The sequence below is a fragment of the Semicossyphus pulcher genome, unplaced genomic scaffold (genome assembly GCF_022749685.1).
Source record: "Semicossyphus pulcher isolate SPU_LCO1_2020_fin unplaced genomic scaffold, fSemPul1.0.p SCAF_7, whole genome shotgun sequence".
Taxonomy (NCBI): domain Eukaryota; kingdom Metazoa; phylum Chordata; class Actinopteri; order Labriformes; family Labridae; genus Semicossyphus; species Semicossyphus pulcher.
The window spans coordinates 8,997,519-9,013,202 of record NW_027211748.1 but is presented as its reverse complement, the minus strand read 5'-3'; the positions used below and the strand labels follow the sequence as shown (position 1 = coordinate 9,013,202).

Sequence of the window (15,684 nt, the reverse complement as noted above, 5' to 3'; positions counted from 1 at the left end):
AGCTCGCCTGACACATGACTCATACTATGATTAGAGTGAAAACGTCTGAACGGAAGGCCACTTTTCTGAGATTACTTTAAAATGATTGACAAGCCATTAAGGGTAATCTCAAAGGGATATGAAGGTTAATCCTTTTTATCAGACTGCTGCCAATTGGCATAAATCACTAATCAGGAGAGAGAGCAAGCTGGGGACAAAGTCTGCTCCACTTTGCAGCTTAATTTAGAATCTATGAGCACTTAATGACCCATCTACAGGTGAATTATAAATCATATTTTTTTTTTGCTTCCAACCTCTCACTGACAAGAATTTGGGTTTTGACCAAAAGGGCTCATTAAAAGTCTCTGCTGGCTCTTACCACCTGAACTTTGCTGCTCTCTTCAAGTTCATTCAGAAGATGAAGACATTAATCATTGAATCTGCTGCTGCCTCCGTCTGAAGGAGACTCGGCTGATTCCTCGTTTTCTGGTTTATTAGACGTGAATGGGATGATTACGGGATTAATTAAAAGATGATTACATCAAATCAAAACTTAATCAACCTTTAACTGACTGGCTTAATTAAACATTGTTTAAAATGTAACATTCCTTCAGTTGGGAATGACACTTGATCTCCTTATTAGAGGCCGGTTCAAGGAACTCAATCAGCTGTGTCTACCTGTAACAAATATGTCTGTGCCTCAAGTTTCCAGGAGATCATTGCTAACAAAGCAGCATTTTAATAGTAACAAAAACAGCATCAGAATTAAAAGCAAAGACGGGCTGCCTCAGCATCAAATCTCGAGTAAAAGAAGAGCAGTGAACTCTTTGCAGAAACTGGATCACTCGTATCCAAAGCATGTTCACACAGACCAAAAATGACTACGACACTTTAACAGGATCAATACATCCATCTTCGTTCCCTCAGAAATAGAAAAGCCATTTCATCACAGTAACGGAATTTGTTTAAGAAAGAACGCTCGACTGCAATCAGCAAAAGTGCTGTCATAAGAGGGCCGTCCTGAGTCCTGTCAGAGGACGAGCAGCAGTTCTTAACCACTTCTCAGAAGGTCACACAAGGTCAATCACTTTTGGTTGGCTGTGGAATACCTGTATTTCATATTGCAGGACACATACACGATGTGGCCCAGGACACACCTGCGCACACACTGCCAGACATATATGTGGATAAATGCGTCCTAGACAACCTCTGTCAGCCTAAGTGATCAGGTCTGAATGCGTCCTCAATCCGTCCTGGGTGTGTTCACACCTGCAGTTAAGGCTGTCCATTTGTGATCAAATCACAAAACCACATGTTCATAGCAGTGTTGTGACCAAGTCATCTTTGCTCAAGTCCCAAGCAAGTCTCGGGTCATTTTTTCTTGGGCAAGTCAAGTCAAGTTGAGTCGAGTCCTTAGTTAAGGCAAGTCAAGTCACTTTTTTTCCACCCAAGCTCCAGCACTCTTACCTGTAGTATCCGGTCTTTATAAAGAAAAAAGACAAAGTGTTAGCAGCTCGTCTAATAATGATATTATTGGCAAATTTATATAACCTGTTCAAAAAGTATGACAGTGAATTGTATCTTTGTTATCTTGGCAAAGACGCAGCCATGATGATGGTCTGCTCTGAGACAGTATTGAGTCGTAACGAGTACGACTGATGAGGCTTCTCTTTGGGGAAAAACATCAGGTAGCGGGGGGCTTTGATGTTGCGTGTTGCCATAGCGAGGAGTTCGACTGACAGCCAGTCATCCAATCATGACAATCACATACTGGGGAGCTTTTTGAGTCGTCCAATCATGATTCCCAGTTTGCTCTGCATACATACTTGATAGCTGACAAACTAAACTTGACAACATTGAATTATATCGTTTTATATTTAACAGCGAACATTTAAACTTATGAACACACGCAAGTCATCCGGGTCATCATGCCTCAAGTCAAGTCTCAAGTCATTAACTTGCCAGTCCAAGTCGAGTCTCAAGTCATTTATTTTTTGTCAAGTCGCAAGTCATCAAAACAGTGACTTGAGTCGACTCGAGTGCAAGTCACCAAGTCTCAAGTCCTCACCTCTGGTTAATACCCAATGTGAACAGGGCCTTTGGTATGAGGGATGCATACTGCAGCAGGATAAAGACCCAAAAACACCTTCATTCTTTGAAAGAACTACTTGACGTAAGAAAGTCCTGACTGTCATGGACTTTCCTTCACAGTCACCTGACCTCAACCTCATTGAACATTAATGGGGGTCACTAGAAGACTGAGAAACACAAGCATTCTGTCACCTCGTAAAAAGGTCCTTGTCACTTAGTCTGTTCGTGCTGGGAAAATATGTCATCTGATTTTGCACAAACGTAAGGAGCTCATACCAGCTAAAGTACTGCAATTGAATACTGTTGCTAAAAAAAAAGAATTTATTAATGTAATATAAAATTTTTAAACTAAAATAATATAAACAAACAAATGATGCCTTGTTTTTAAAAGGACAGTTGTTGAGAAAGAGATTTTTTAAGGTGACATTCAGTGCTCAAATAATGAGATTCTTTCAGAGTATAAAATTCAGATGAGGTGTTTTTATTTGGAATATTTTCTTCATCAGACTCCTCCTCCTTCTCTCTGCTCTCCCGCTTGTGACAGCGATAACTTCAGCTTCCTTCGCCAGAGCTCTCCTGCTGCATGTGGAGCATCTGTAAACAAAGCAGCTGTCATGTTGTCCCACTCATTTCTTTAATGAGATTCATGGACTCCACGCTCAGGTTCCAGTGACTTCCTTGCAGGCTCTGGTGTCATGTTGGATTATATTCTCATCTCAGCCCACAACGTCTGTGACACACTGAGGTAGGTCGGTCTGACCTCGTGAGCTCCATTCATTGTTATCGCTCTTCTAAAAGTGTCACATCGACTGCAGGTGAAACAGTCCCACACAGCATGAAGCCGCCACCTCCTTGGTTCCCAGCATGCATCATGTTAAATGCTTAATGAGCTGCGCCTGCTTTCCTCCAGAGGCAACACTTTGAATTACAACTGAGCGATTCCGGCTTCATCAGACCTCAAAATCTTTGAAGCCTTCTCTCTTTGTGCCAGCTCCAGGGAGGCTGTCACCGTCTGGCTCCTTATGTCACAGACTTCTGATGTCCTTCCAGAGAGATCCGCCTTCACAGCCAACAGGGCTCTGATGTTCACTCTGTGGCCAAGGTCCTGCTTGCTGAGTTAAGGACAACGAGCCACTGCAGGAGGAGTCAGCTAGGTTCTGTATAAACTTTACAATCTGTAACGATGGAGCCTGTGAACACCAACGCATCGGAACTCCTTTGATGATGTTCTTCAGCTCTGTGCTTCCTGTCCCTGAATGTTCCACAGCTCCTCAGAGTATGTGTCTCTGTCATCTGTTAGACACTCTTTCCTTGGATTTAACTGATCATTACATTCAGTTTTGGAGACTTTATCTGATACAGTTTTCTAATACATAAGCCTATTGCACAGTTTGACTTTAAAGCATCAAACAGCTGCTGCAGTTTTGTCACCACTTCTTACAGGCGTTCTAATGAACTGGCCCTCTGTTTCATGCTCCTCAGATGGTCCCATTTCCCCACATAGAAAGCTGTCCTTTTGTATTTGGTGTGTTCACAAGCCTCAAGTCGAAAAGTGGAAACAATGTGGACACTTGAAAGATTTGTTGCCCGTTTCTGTGTAATATGATGCCTGTCGACTCGGCATGTTGCACACCAGATTTTTCTCAGACTTAAGGGGCACTTGAATTTTGAAGCAAATTTTTCAAAACAGACACCACATGAAAGCAGGTCGAGATCAGCTGACTGTGGTGACATTAACTCGTTGTCTTGTTGGTGAAGCCAGCTTGAGATGCGACAAAGCTCGTTATCCTGCAGGAAGTTGCCTATAGAAGGTTTGTAGCCTGCGCTCAAAACACGTGGGGTATTTCTGGCTTACCAGTTATTATATTATGTAATCATAATCACATCTTTTGGAATAACACAACAAAATGGTAAAATAAGAGGGGAGAGTACATTCAGAGGGAAAATTAAGAACATTACGTCCATTTGTACCACAGAGTTGACACAATGTCCAACAAGATGTATGGACTCAGACGTAAGAGCGGTAATGACGATTGTGTAATGATGCGTTCACAGAACAGCAGCCGGATGAACCTGGTGTTTCAGTTGCTGCTGTTGTGTTTACTACCTGTTCTATATCTGTTGCGTTTACATCTGAAGAGACAAATTGTCTTGATGGACTGAAGCATATTCAACGTCACGCACGCAGCAACATGTTCGCCTCATTAATCACCTACAAACACCTGTGGCCCCTTTATACAGCATCTGAATGGTCTTAATATAAGTAGGAGGCTCATTGGTACTCGCCTCGTTGAGTCCTGAGGAGAAAGGTCCGTTTATAATGTTTACTCACAATGCAGTGACTCATAATGAAAATGTAAAAGCTACACAAGTAGATCGATTATCTGGGACACCACTTCAGCTCTCTTACTGTTACAAAGCATACATTTACTATGATGCTGGTTTACAGTCAAAACGCTATGATGCAAAAGTGGTGATGTCAGGGAGCAGTGGCATTAGCTGGTTTAATGTGATGCATGAAATCATTGTAGTGGAAAATTAAAATTCACTTTGACACTCAAGAGTTATTCATGTTATATATGTTGCAAAGGGTGCATTAAGTTCATCAACCCATGTAGAACCGATTTAAAGGAGCGATCAGCCCCTGGAAAAAGCCACTGTCAGTCAAAGCTGGTGTTCTCTGTCATCGATAGAAAGGAACGGCCCGGCGAGAGACACTGGAGTGAAATACTACCGTTTTCCAGTCAAGGACATCGATCGCTGCGGGCAACGGCTCAGAGCGATACAGAATCCGAAATACAATGAGAATATACCGATGGATCGTCTAAAAAATCTTCAGGTCTGCAGGCAGGCGTCCTAGATAGAGGAAGTGCAGTTTAGCGAGCTCCCTGGCCTCCGCCAGATGACACGTTTTCCGCAGTCTGGCGGAGGTTTTCCAGGGCCCATTGGAGAAGCGGCTAGCATCCTCCAAAAGCACAGAGCAAATTTCTCCTACCATAATGGCATTAGCTCCCCGTAATAGCTTGATAGGACTGAGGTTGAAAATCTGCGAACTGGCCCTTTAAGGTAAAGAGGCTCTTTGTTATTTTTTTATGTTTGCATTATATTTGTCTGTTTTTCTTTTTTTGGTTTTACTGAAAAAAGTAAAAGTAACAGTATAAAATGTAAAACTACAATTGATTCTTAATAAAAATAAAATAAAAGTGTATTGTTATTGTTGACCTTGTTGAGATGTTACTGAGATTTCACAGCAAACACAAAGAATCATTAACTCATAGGAGATGTTTGTTTATATATGTATCAAGGCTACTGCTGCATACACACAGGGACACTCTACCAGGAACATACTGTATTTATTGCAAATACATACGTGTATATAAAAAAACAATAAAGTGTCCTTTTCCCGTCAGAGTACAGTGCGTGTTTTCCTGAGGTTAAAACAAATGTCCTAGAGGTGTACAGTATGATTATGGTCCTTTACAGCCAATTGGAAGCAGGTGCTCCATTTATGCACAACAGGCAGAGAAACGTTTTGTACAAAGACTTTGATGCTTGAAGATAATTAGTTTGTAATTGCCAAGAATAAAAAAGATGTTTACAATGTGACATAATGACCCCGACGACCTAAAGTCAGATCTGTAGACGCTCTCATGATCGCTGCTTGTGATGTATTACACCGAGGTGTCTTTAAAGGTTAAATCTAAGGGATGAGATCTGGAGCACTTACTTAAATTGTACTTTATAACGTCTGCTCCAGGGCTCATCTCGTTTGACAAAACATAAACTTTGTTTCATAAGGAGGTAAACTTTTCCGCCCTCAGCTGTGGAGTCAGTTACAGTTCGGTGTGAAAGTGATCTGGGATTAAAAAACCACTACAGTACTAGAAGAGTCTCTGCTCCTGAGGGCATCAGATGAGAGGACTCTCTGTCCTCGCCTTGATCAAACCCAGCACCCTCAGGTAAAAAGTTTATTTCTGGACGGGTTTGTGTGCTGATAAAAAAAATCCCTGAGGCTATTTCTCCTCATTTATCTCTGCAGGGGAGTCTGCTCTCTCCTTCTTTACGGGAACGGCCTCCTCCTTCACACTCCCATCGTCTGTCAGTGCCTCTCTTTTCCTCTCCTCCTTCATCAGGTCCTTTTTCACTTTTCCCTTTGTTTTAACAGCATGTGGTGGTTTGACATCAGCGTCAGAGTCAGAGGTGGATTTGGAGCTCTCGCAGACGGTCGGACCGTCCCACTTTGGGATTTCTAATCCGAGCAGCTCCATCACCTGTTTCATGACCTCGTCCACGTAGCCGTTGATGCGCAGGTGCGCGTGTTTGTCCTGCAAGACAGACAATGACAGCAGTGAAATGATGAACCTGAAAATGCCTTTGATTTGTGCACGTTTTTTAAACTGCCCTGCCATGTTTCCAGTCATATGTACGTAATTAAGACTCACGTGTTTCGTGGGCTGCAGGTTGACAATTGCTATCTTCCCTCCTTTGCGCTTTGTGAGGAGTGGAAGGTCTCCGCTGGGTTTGATCTGCATGGAGGTGCCGAGCGTCAGCGCTAGGTCAGCTCGTCTGGGAGCAGACAGTAGAGACATACGTCACTGATAAAGGTCACACGTGTTACTGCTGGTGACATTCTCATGTACAACCATTACATGTGAGACACAGCGCAGAACATGTGTTGAAATAACCGAATACTAATGCAGCTATAAAACAAGAATTGTTGTGTTTAACATTTGCCCTTTACATCTACAGACGATGCAGCTCCTCATCATGTGTCGTTCTGCTTTACCTCATGTGAAAGTGTTACTTTAGATTCACGCCACCACTGTCTTCAGCACCGCAGATAGCTACGGCTCTGCATCAGGTACAATTTTAATTGGCACTAATATTTCGCCTTTTTATATATTATAAAATATTTCATTTTTTTGTTGTGACAAAGAAGAACATCTGCTCGCCTGCAACAAATAACAGTCTGATGGTGGGAGCTCATTATGTAAATGTTCATGGTAATTGTCTATCACTGTTCACAGACTTTACATCAAGGTGAAGCACAAACATCCAATTTATCTTAACAACAGTGAAAGCTTTTTGTGGCTGACGGGTTGAATGGAAACACTGACACACATGAGGCAAATGGAAACATTAAATGAGACTTTGATGCAAAAAGAAACCCTAAAAAGGATTTATTTGTATATAAGGACACAGACAACACACAGAGAATGACTGTTGTGATGACAGATGCTGAATCGAAAACAACATAACCACCCGTGCAATGAGAAAAAGAAACACAGGCAGCATAAACTGCTCAGATTTAGTCCGTCTCACCTGCTGGCATCGTCTGCTTTGTTCAGGTCTCCGTCAGGAAGAGCATCCTCCCAGTCCAGTATGGTGCTAATCAGCTTTCCTCTGTTTTATAAAGAACATATTCATAGTAATAAATGTAATGTGGTTCATTATGGGTTATCTTTGAATGCGGTGGAAGTTACCTGCAGGCTCTGAGTCCTCTGGATCGCACCACATCACAGTACCGTCCTGTCGGTTTCAGCCCCATCACACCGATCACTTTTTCTCTCACATACTGCCTAAAAAAAGACACCACATCAGGTCTCCTTTAAATCACATCAGCTGCAGTCTAGTTATAGTTAAAAGGCTGCTCACAAGCACCATCACGAGGTCCTTCTATACACATGAATTAATACACCAGAATGTGGACTCAATGGCCTCTTTCCCAGAGAAACCAGGCAGCCTGATTCCTTTAAGAGACGGACTCAACGACGATCCGTATGCTCTTCAGGGATATCAGGGCCGTGTGCAGCCGCTGCAACGTTGGTCAAACCTAAATAATGCTTCTGTTCTTCATCCCAAAGGTAATCTCAAAGATGGGATCTGAAGGCTGCAGAGGCCACTGGAGTGAAATGAAGGCACTGACAATCTGAAAAAAGGTGAAATGTGGCGCCGCTGGTTGCAGAAACAAATTGTTCCCACCATTAAAATGAAGGTGCATCACTTGTGCAGAGAAAAGCACTCAAGATATGGTAACAGCAGCTTTGACCTTTGACACAAGGCAGTGAGCATCACAGCTTCATACGGTTGTTTAGATATTTGTTTTCAAGTATAGAAATAAAACTTCAGCAGACATAGATGTTACAGAAAACGACAAGACAAACCATTCAGATATAAACAGTGGTTATGAGACATGCCCTTTCTCCTCTGAGCTCTTGTCAATTTTCAATCACAGAACCGCCACTCAAGAAAATGTATTTTTGCGCAACATGTCAGCTTCTGAATTATCTGTAGTGTGAAATCCCAGGAGGCCTGTTTCTGAGGTGATGGAGACACCACATCTGGCATGAACAATCGCACATGCGCATGCTAATAGGTAAGTGAACCCGCCGTCTGCATGCGTAATGAGTTGTGTTGCAACCACATGATTAGATGTTTGGGTTGCCGAACAGGTGTAGCTACAAAACTCTCAGAAAGACAGCAGCTTGTTAAAAGTGTGAATGATCAAAGAGATACATACCTGCCACACTTCTCACACTCCTCCACAAACATGTTGCCATGGAGCTCTGATAACAAGTCCCTGATGAGCACGAGAGAGAGAGAGAGAGGGAGAGATGTACAAAGATCACAAAGTTAATGTCAGGGCTCTTCAACACAACTTTTCCAAAGTCCAGAGAAATATTCTGTGGCCTCATTTTCTGTTCTGCATCCCACCTGGCACCTGTGTGGATTACTGACCAGTTAACTTTCCCAGTCCGTCTGCTGTCTGAGTGATTTCCTCTGAGATCTAACACTTCTCTCTCCAGCCTGGTTGGAAAAAAAAAACCAGGCTGATGGAGGTCAGAGGGAGAGACGAGAGATGGCTTCTAGGGAAAGCAAGTCTTCTGGCTCATTTAAGAGCTGTATGATTGTACTTTGGCCTTAGGTAGGTCTAATATGATTTAAAAGCAGACTCAGGCCAAACGTTTCCCATCAATCTGTGATTACTTACAGCTATCTGAGCCCTGTTTAAAGGGCTATTCATTTCTGGCGCTGTTGCAGCTGTTATATAAAAAAAGCTTCATATCCATCCATCCATTATCTTCCGCTTATCCGGGGCCGGGTCGCGAAGGCAGCCTACTCAAGGTGACCCAAGCGTCCCTCTCCCCAGCAACGTTTTCCAGTTCCTCCTGGGGGATTCCCAGGCCAGACGGGATATATAATCCCTCCAGCGAGCTCTGGGTCTGCCCTGGGGTCTCCTCCCAGTTGGACGTGCACGGAAAACCTCCAAAGGGAGGCACTCAGGAGGCATCCTAACCAGATGCCCGAACCACCTCAACTGGCTCCTTTCAACGCAAAGGAGAAGCGGCTCTACTCCGAGCTCCCCCCGGATCTCCGAGCTCCTGACCCTATCTCTCAGGCTGAGCCCAGACACCCTCCGAAGGAAACTCATTTCGGCTGCTTGTATCCGCGATCTCATTCTTAAGGTCACTACCCAAAGCTTCTGACCATAGGTGAGGGTTGGAACGTATATCGACTGGTAAATTGAAAGCTTTGCCTTCAGGCTCAGCTCCCTCTTCACCACCACGGTCAGGTACAACGCCTGCATTACTGCTGATGCTGCACCTATCCGCCTGTCAATCTCACGATCCATTTTACCCTCACTCGTGAACTCCTTCGCTTGAGGCAAAGACTCACTCCCCACCCGGAGGGGGCAATCCACCGGTGTCCGGCAGAGAACCATGGCCTCAGACTTGGAGGTGCTGACTCTCATCCCGACCGTGTCACACTCGGCTGCAAACTGCCCCAATGCCTGCTGGAGGTCCCAGCCTGATGAAGCCAACAGGACAACATCATCTGCAAAAAGCAGAGATGAAATCCTGAGGTCCCCAAACTGGAAACCCTCCTCCCCCCGGCTGCGCCTTGAGATTCTGTCCATGAAAATCACAAACAGCATCGGTGACAAGGGACAGCCCTGGCGGAGGCCAACACGCACTGGGAACGTGTTTGACTTTGTGCCGAGGATGCGGACGCAGCTCTCGCTTTGGTTATACAGCGACTGGATGGCTCGTGTCAACGGCCCCGGTATCCGATACTCCCGCAGTACCCCCCACAGGACCACCCGGGGGACATGATCATAAGCCTTCTCCAAGTCCACAAAGCACATGTAGACTGGATGAGCAAACTCCCATGCCCCCCTAAGCAGCCCTGTCAGGGTAAAGAGCTGGTCCACTGTTCCACGGCCAGGTCGGCATCTGCATTGTTCCTCCTGTAACCGAGGTTCGACAATCGGCCGGAGCCCCCTTTAAGCACCCAGGAATAAACTTTACCCGGGAGGCCGAGTAGTGCTTCGTAAAGCTTCATATATTAAAACTCATGAGTCACAACATAGACTGCAGTGAAACAACATGGTTGCACAGTTTCCGAGGCTGTATATGTTTGTGTATTGGAAATGACCAAGACTAAAAAAACTTTTCCTCAAGAATAAATTCAATATGTTTTTCTGAATGAGTCGACTTTCCTCTGAATATGTTCCTCACGTCCACTTCTCACTGAGTCACTCCCTCTCCTCTCACTCTGCTTCAAGCACAGTGTGTCCCAAAAATGTTTTAAATATATGAGCACATGGAGAGCATTTTTATCCATATTTGGATCATTTGCTCATACAGTACTGGGTAAGATAATGACTATTTTTAAGAATTGCTACTAGATCAACTGACTACATTTAATGTGTTAGTGAGAGAAACCCACCCAAATCTGCAGTCCCCCTTAACTCATTGTTTTGGTTTAACAGGTCAAAACATCGCTTGGGTTCACCCTTAGCGCTCTCATCAACTCTGTTTTCCAGCAAGAGCAGACACTGGCTCTCAGAAGACAACAAAAAGCTCTATTATATCGCTCCATGCCTACCAAACACAGTGACTTCAGTAAGCTCCAGAGCATTTAAATGTGAGGTGCATGTATAACACCCTTCAGGACAGGAGGCAGGAAAGAGTTACCTCGGGAAGCCTGATCGAACGTGTAGGCCATCCACGTTCTGGCTGATGAGATACTTGAGGTACCCGGCCCTCTGCAGTCCCAAGAGGGCCAGGTGAGTCAGGCTGGGTCGGGCGTCTTCAAACGTGGTGTCAAAGTGAGGTGACTCACCCTTTTGTTCTAACGTCCAAACACCCTTTGGACCTCTGAAAGAGAGCAGAGAGAGGAGGAGACTGTTAGTGTGTGTAGTAAGGGTTGGACAGGTTGTGATGCAGTGGGTGGACTGGAGGCACGACACGTCTGATGCTGGTGAGTGGGTTTGTTTTTATGGTTTATGTTCAATGCTCTGATGGGAAGAATGCTGCAAGTTATACAAAACAAAATATCCCCACGTGTGTTTTCTAACTGTGTAAAGTTTCAAAATAAAATCTGTAGTCCAACACAATCGCTCTGTTTAGACTTCTTTGATTACTTTCTGAGTCACTTTTGTGCGTGTGAATGAGGATCGAACACAGCGGTACTGTCAGCTCTGGTGCTGTCTGACACTCTGTCAGTTGCCAAGTTACTTCAAGGACACAGGACTTCAATGTATGCATCAGATGAGGGAACCCATCCGGAGAATCAAAAGCAGACAGAACAGTCTCGTCTCTATCAATTTATCTAAACAGCCCCATCTCTCTCCCCATCACTATGAGTCATCGTCTGCTCGGATAAGACAAGTTCAGGGACGTAGCACCGTTAATTGGCAGCGCTTACATCACGTATTACAGACCCCTATAGCACGAGCAAGATGTCTCAGGGTATGGAAGCAACCGATTATCTGTAAAGCTGGCATAACATCAATTGATTCAGTAACACTTATTGAGAGGCTGAATTTCTTACCCTCATAGAGACCGCGTGTCTGTGTGTGTGGCAGCAGTGAGAATAAAATGTACGTTAGAGGGCCTGATGTGTATACAAAGCCTTGGCTTTAATGATAATGCCGTCCAAGGTCGCCTCTGGCTGATCGACAGGCAGACCAATCAAAAATTAATTGGTTAGGTTTCAGTGGCTCACGTCTCCAGGATCGTACGTATGAATACACACAGGCAGATATCTGTCATTCACACAGAATCATCTTCATTTATTAATGACCACATGACTGGTGCCTGAGGAATAAGCTGTCAGTGCAGCATAGTAACTGCACTCAGCTATAACAAACAATATCAGCATCCCACCAGAGACACTGAGTCAGACAACAGACAATACTCACAGTTTGCTACAAGACACATTCAGACTTTATTCATAAGATTAAGACTGAGAAATTCAAGTCAACGTACATCTTCCTGAGTTAAAAGATCTCAGTTCTTGATTTTATTTTTGCAAAGCTCTCATAACTATGAGGACAAAATATGTGTTTGTGCAGTGTAACCTGAGATTGTTGCACTACAAGAGAAGAAAACAAAGGAGATCGGATCTATTTCAGAGTGTGACAATGTCTTACAAAGACCTGGATGTAATGAATATTAAGCATGTACCCCCCTCATCTGCTCATTCAGAGGTACTACAAGAGAAACCAGGATGCTAAGCTAAGATGTCTCAATAATGTTGTCCAAAAGTTTAACCCTTCTGGGTTGTAATGCTTCTATTTATAATGCCTGCTGATTCCCTCAGAAAGTTTGATTTATAGTAATGAATATAACCTGATGGGAACGTAGCAAGCGGCAACCTCAAGGGCTAAGAAGTGAAGCCAAAGGGAGGAGCTAAACTGCAGTTCCTTACCCGTTACAAAAATCTCTTTAGCTCATTTCTCCATTCATGAAGAGTTACAACTCAAGGAGGGCTGCATTTGTATTTAACTAAACTGTTTACATTATATTATGGTTTAAAGTTAGATAGATTTTTAGGACCAGCTGGCTTTCATGACAAAAATACAGAAGGTAAACGTCCATAAAGAAGGCTTACTTGAGCATTGCAGCAGGCACAGAGGCTAACTGACACAATATGGATACACATGGAGCTCTTCTGTAAGAAGAGGACATGCTAGGTCAGTTTCCTGTGCACTCTGTAAGAACTTGTAGGTGGCCTGACAAAGACACCAGGAGGTTTGATTGTTATCCTGCTAAAAATGGGATTCTATCCAAACACTGATGATTAGTTTCACTCTCAAGCTGTGTCGAGCAACAGAGGCTCTGATGTGTGTTAGAGGAAGTGACTAAAACTGCAGGATGACAGCTGTTCATGTCTGCAGATATTGCTATGATTTTGTATTGTTACACTTGGATGCTTAATTGGAATTTTCCAAACAGTCTTAACGTTCAGTTCAATAATGAATTTCAATCAGTATATTGTCCATAAGTATTCTGTATGTAGTCGTTTCTTCATCCTTTCCATGACCATGATGTTCATGTGCATAAAACATGGCTGAGAGAGAAAAGCACTGTGTGATTGTGAGAAAGGTTGATAGAAAAAAAGAGCTGTAGTGGCTTTGTTTGTGCCTCACCTGAAGTCAGGGATGCCTGCAGAGGTGCTGATTCCTGCTCCAGAGTGGACAACTAAGTACTGAGATTCTTTAATCAGCTGAGCGAGGGTCTCCGCCTTCGCCTTTAGCTCGTCGGGACTATCAAACGCCTGCCACAGAACAGAAAACATACAGTTCAAAAACAGCGGGCTAAATAAGAATGTTCACACTGTTGCAATAACTAAAATATTAATTAATATGTATTCTTATGTTGCCAATATGTATATGTAGCGTGTTGCAATAAATAGCTATAGTAAAAGAAAATATTAACCACTCTCGGGGAGAGTATTAAAGACAGTGGAATCTAATCCATAACCTCCTCAGCAAATGGGACACAAATTACCACATGTGTAGTGCATTTATGCAGTAAAAACCCAGATCTGCCAAAGAGTTTTGAGTCTGCTTAATTTTTCTTTTGTGTCTTTAAAGTTGGATATTTTAAGGTCTACACCTCAGACTTCCTTCTCTCCCTCCTCATTTCGTGGTTATATTTTTTAATGTTAAAAGTGTATCACAAATGTAACTCAGCGGAGCTTTACAGCTTTAGAAACAGAATTATACAAGTAAAATATTGTACGAATCGACCCTGTCCTTATTTTCTTAATCTGACTGCTGGAGATACAGTTTTTAACGTTTAAGCGTTTAGTGTAACATATTTACGAATACAAGCCTTATATCTAAAATCTATAAAACTCTGGAGAGTGTATTTTGCAGACACGATTTAACACACAAGTAGGTAGACGTTGCGCCACAGTCATTGAGTACAACATTATAAAACTGTTTGCACACTAATGTTACTGTTGTGAAATTAATGTAAAACTCCTAATAGAGCGATTCTAAACAAAGACGAAGGTTAGTAACGTTTATGCTTTTAATATATCAGTACTTTCTGTTGTTAGCTAACCCTTTCTCTACCTTTCTTCAGTAAAATATTCGAAAACAGACCTTTAAATTGTCATGGATTGTCCGCATATTTAGGTGTTTGTGCTTAAAGCCCTTTCAGTTATTTTTCACCATCCTTAAGACCAAACATGGACCAGGTATCCTCGGCTAAGATGCTAACAGTTGATTAAAGGCTAACTACCTGTCCAACGGCAGCTAATTTTTACCTCTGGAAGCCCGCAAACACCTTTATCAGCGTACGGCGAGAGTCCAGCAGCATAATTCACAGACATGGCTGCTGTTGGTGTGGTGTCTGTATTATTTTTGCTTACAAAAATGTTCCTGAATTAAAAAGCTTTTTCTTCTCCCAGGCGGGTTTTAACTGTTTTGATGACGTCATCTCCGAGCGACGACCTAAGCTGCATTCAGGGAAGTGGGGACTGTAGTACTGTACGATAGCTTCTCGTCAAGCTAGAACCCCACATATTCTTTCTTTAATATAATGATAATGTCTAGTTTAACAAAGAAGTAGACACAAAATTAAAAGATAAATCCTCAGCATATATTTTCCTTTCTTAGAAACACAACACACATTTCCTTCTTTGTGTAGTAGTATCCCAAATTAAATTATTTTACTGGATTTCATAGACTGTATTAGCCAGTCAAAGTTTAATATAGTTAAAGGTATTACCTTCTAAGTTCATTAAATGCTTAGTCAGGAGGGCCTAAAAGTAACGGAGACTGACTCTTCATGCTGAATCTTGAGCATTTAAAGCCTTGTTTGTCTCTGATAAAGTCTGTAAAGCTTCAGTGGTCATTTATATCAGTTAAAACAAACAGAATCTACAAAAAGCATCTGGCTGTGGCGTCTTTAAGTTGTCAAAATGCTTTGAGCTATGAAGATAATACCTGATACTCTCTGGTCAGGTAACAGTCTCCACCATCATGAATTCTTTCCTGTGTTATCAGTGGATTCTTACTATCCATTATATTGCCACATAAGATGTCCAATAACATGATGGTCGTATCTATAGAAGACAGCGAGATAGACAAACATGCCAATTATTATATACAGATGGGCAACATAACTAAAGAGTAAATATTTCAAATCTGTTTGAATTTAAAAAATTGTGTGTCATCCTTTAAGAGAAAAGAAAAGGTCACGCAGATCCATATGAACAATTTGAAGTATTTTTTCAACAACTTATGATTAAGCTTTTAATTCTTAAAAGTAAATATGTGAAGTGTAGCCTGTAATAACAGCCTATCAACAGAGG

The 15,684-nt window shown here is 42.7% G+C and overlaps 1 protein-coding gene across 1 annotated transcript; it reads right to left on the bottom strand.

Annotated features, from left to right (window-relative positions):
- Window positions 1–5,375: 5,375 nt before the first annotated feature.
- sirt6 (sirtuin 6) lies at window positions 5,376–14,776 on the bottom strand. The gene is made up of 8 exons (XM_069685011.1): window positions 14,635–14,776; window positions 13,508–13,635; window positions 11,049–11,231; window positions 8,591–8,650; window positions 7,554–7,649; window positions 7,393–7,473; window positions 6,513–6,636; window positions 5,376–6,395 (listed from the first exon to the last, which is right to left on the bottom strand). The coding sequence occupies exons 1-8, from the start codon at window positions 14,698–14,700 to the stop codon at window positions 6,084–6,086; spliced, it is 1,050 nt and encodes a 349-aa protein (XP_069541112.1). The 5' UTR covers window positions 14,701–14,776; the 3' UTR covers window positions 5,376–6,083.
- Between the last annotated feature and the right edge of the window lie 908 nt (window positions 14,777–15,684).

Bases quoted from the DNA above. Each gene is read 5' to 3' on its own strand.
- sirt6 (XM_069685011.1), bottom strand. From the start codon at position 14,700: ATGTCTGTGAATTATGCTGCTGGACTCTCGCCGTACGCTGATAAAGGT. The intron at 7,650-8,590 runs GTATGTATCTCT...GTCTTTTTTTAG, and splicing joins GAGTGTGAGAAGTGTGGCAG to GCAGTATGTGAGAGAAAAAG. The intron at 6,396-6,512 runs GTGAGTCTTAAT...TCTGTCTTGCAG, and splicing joins ACCTGCAGCCCACGAAACAC to GACAAACACGCGCACCTGCG.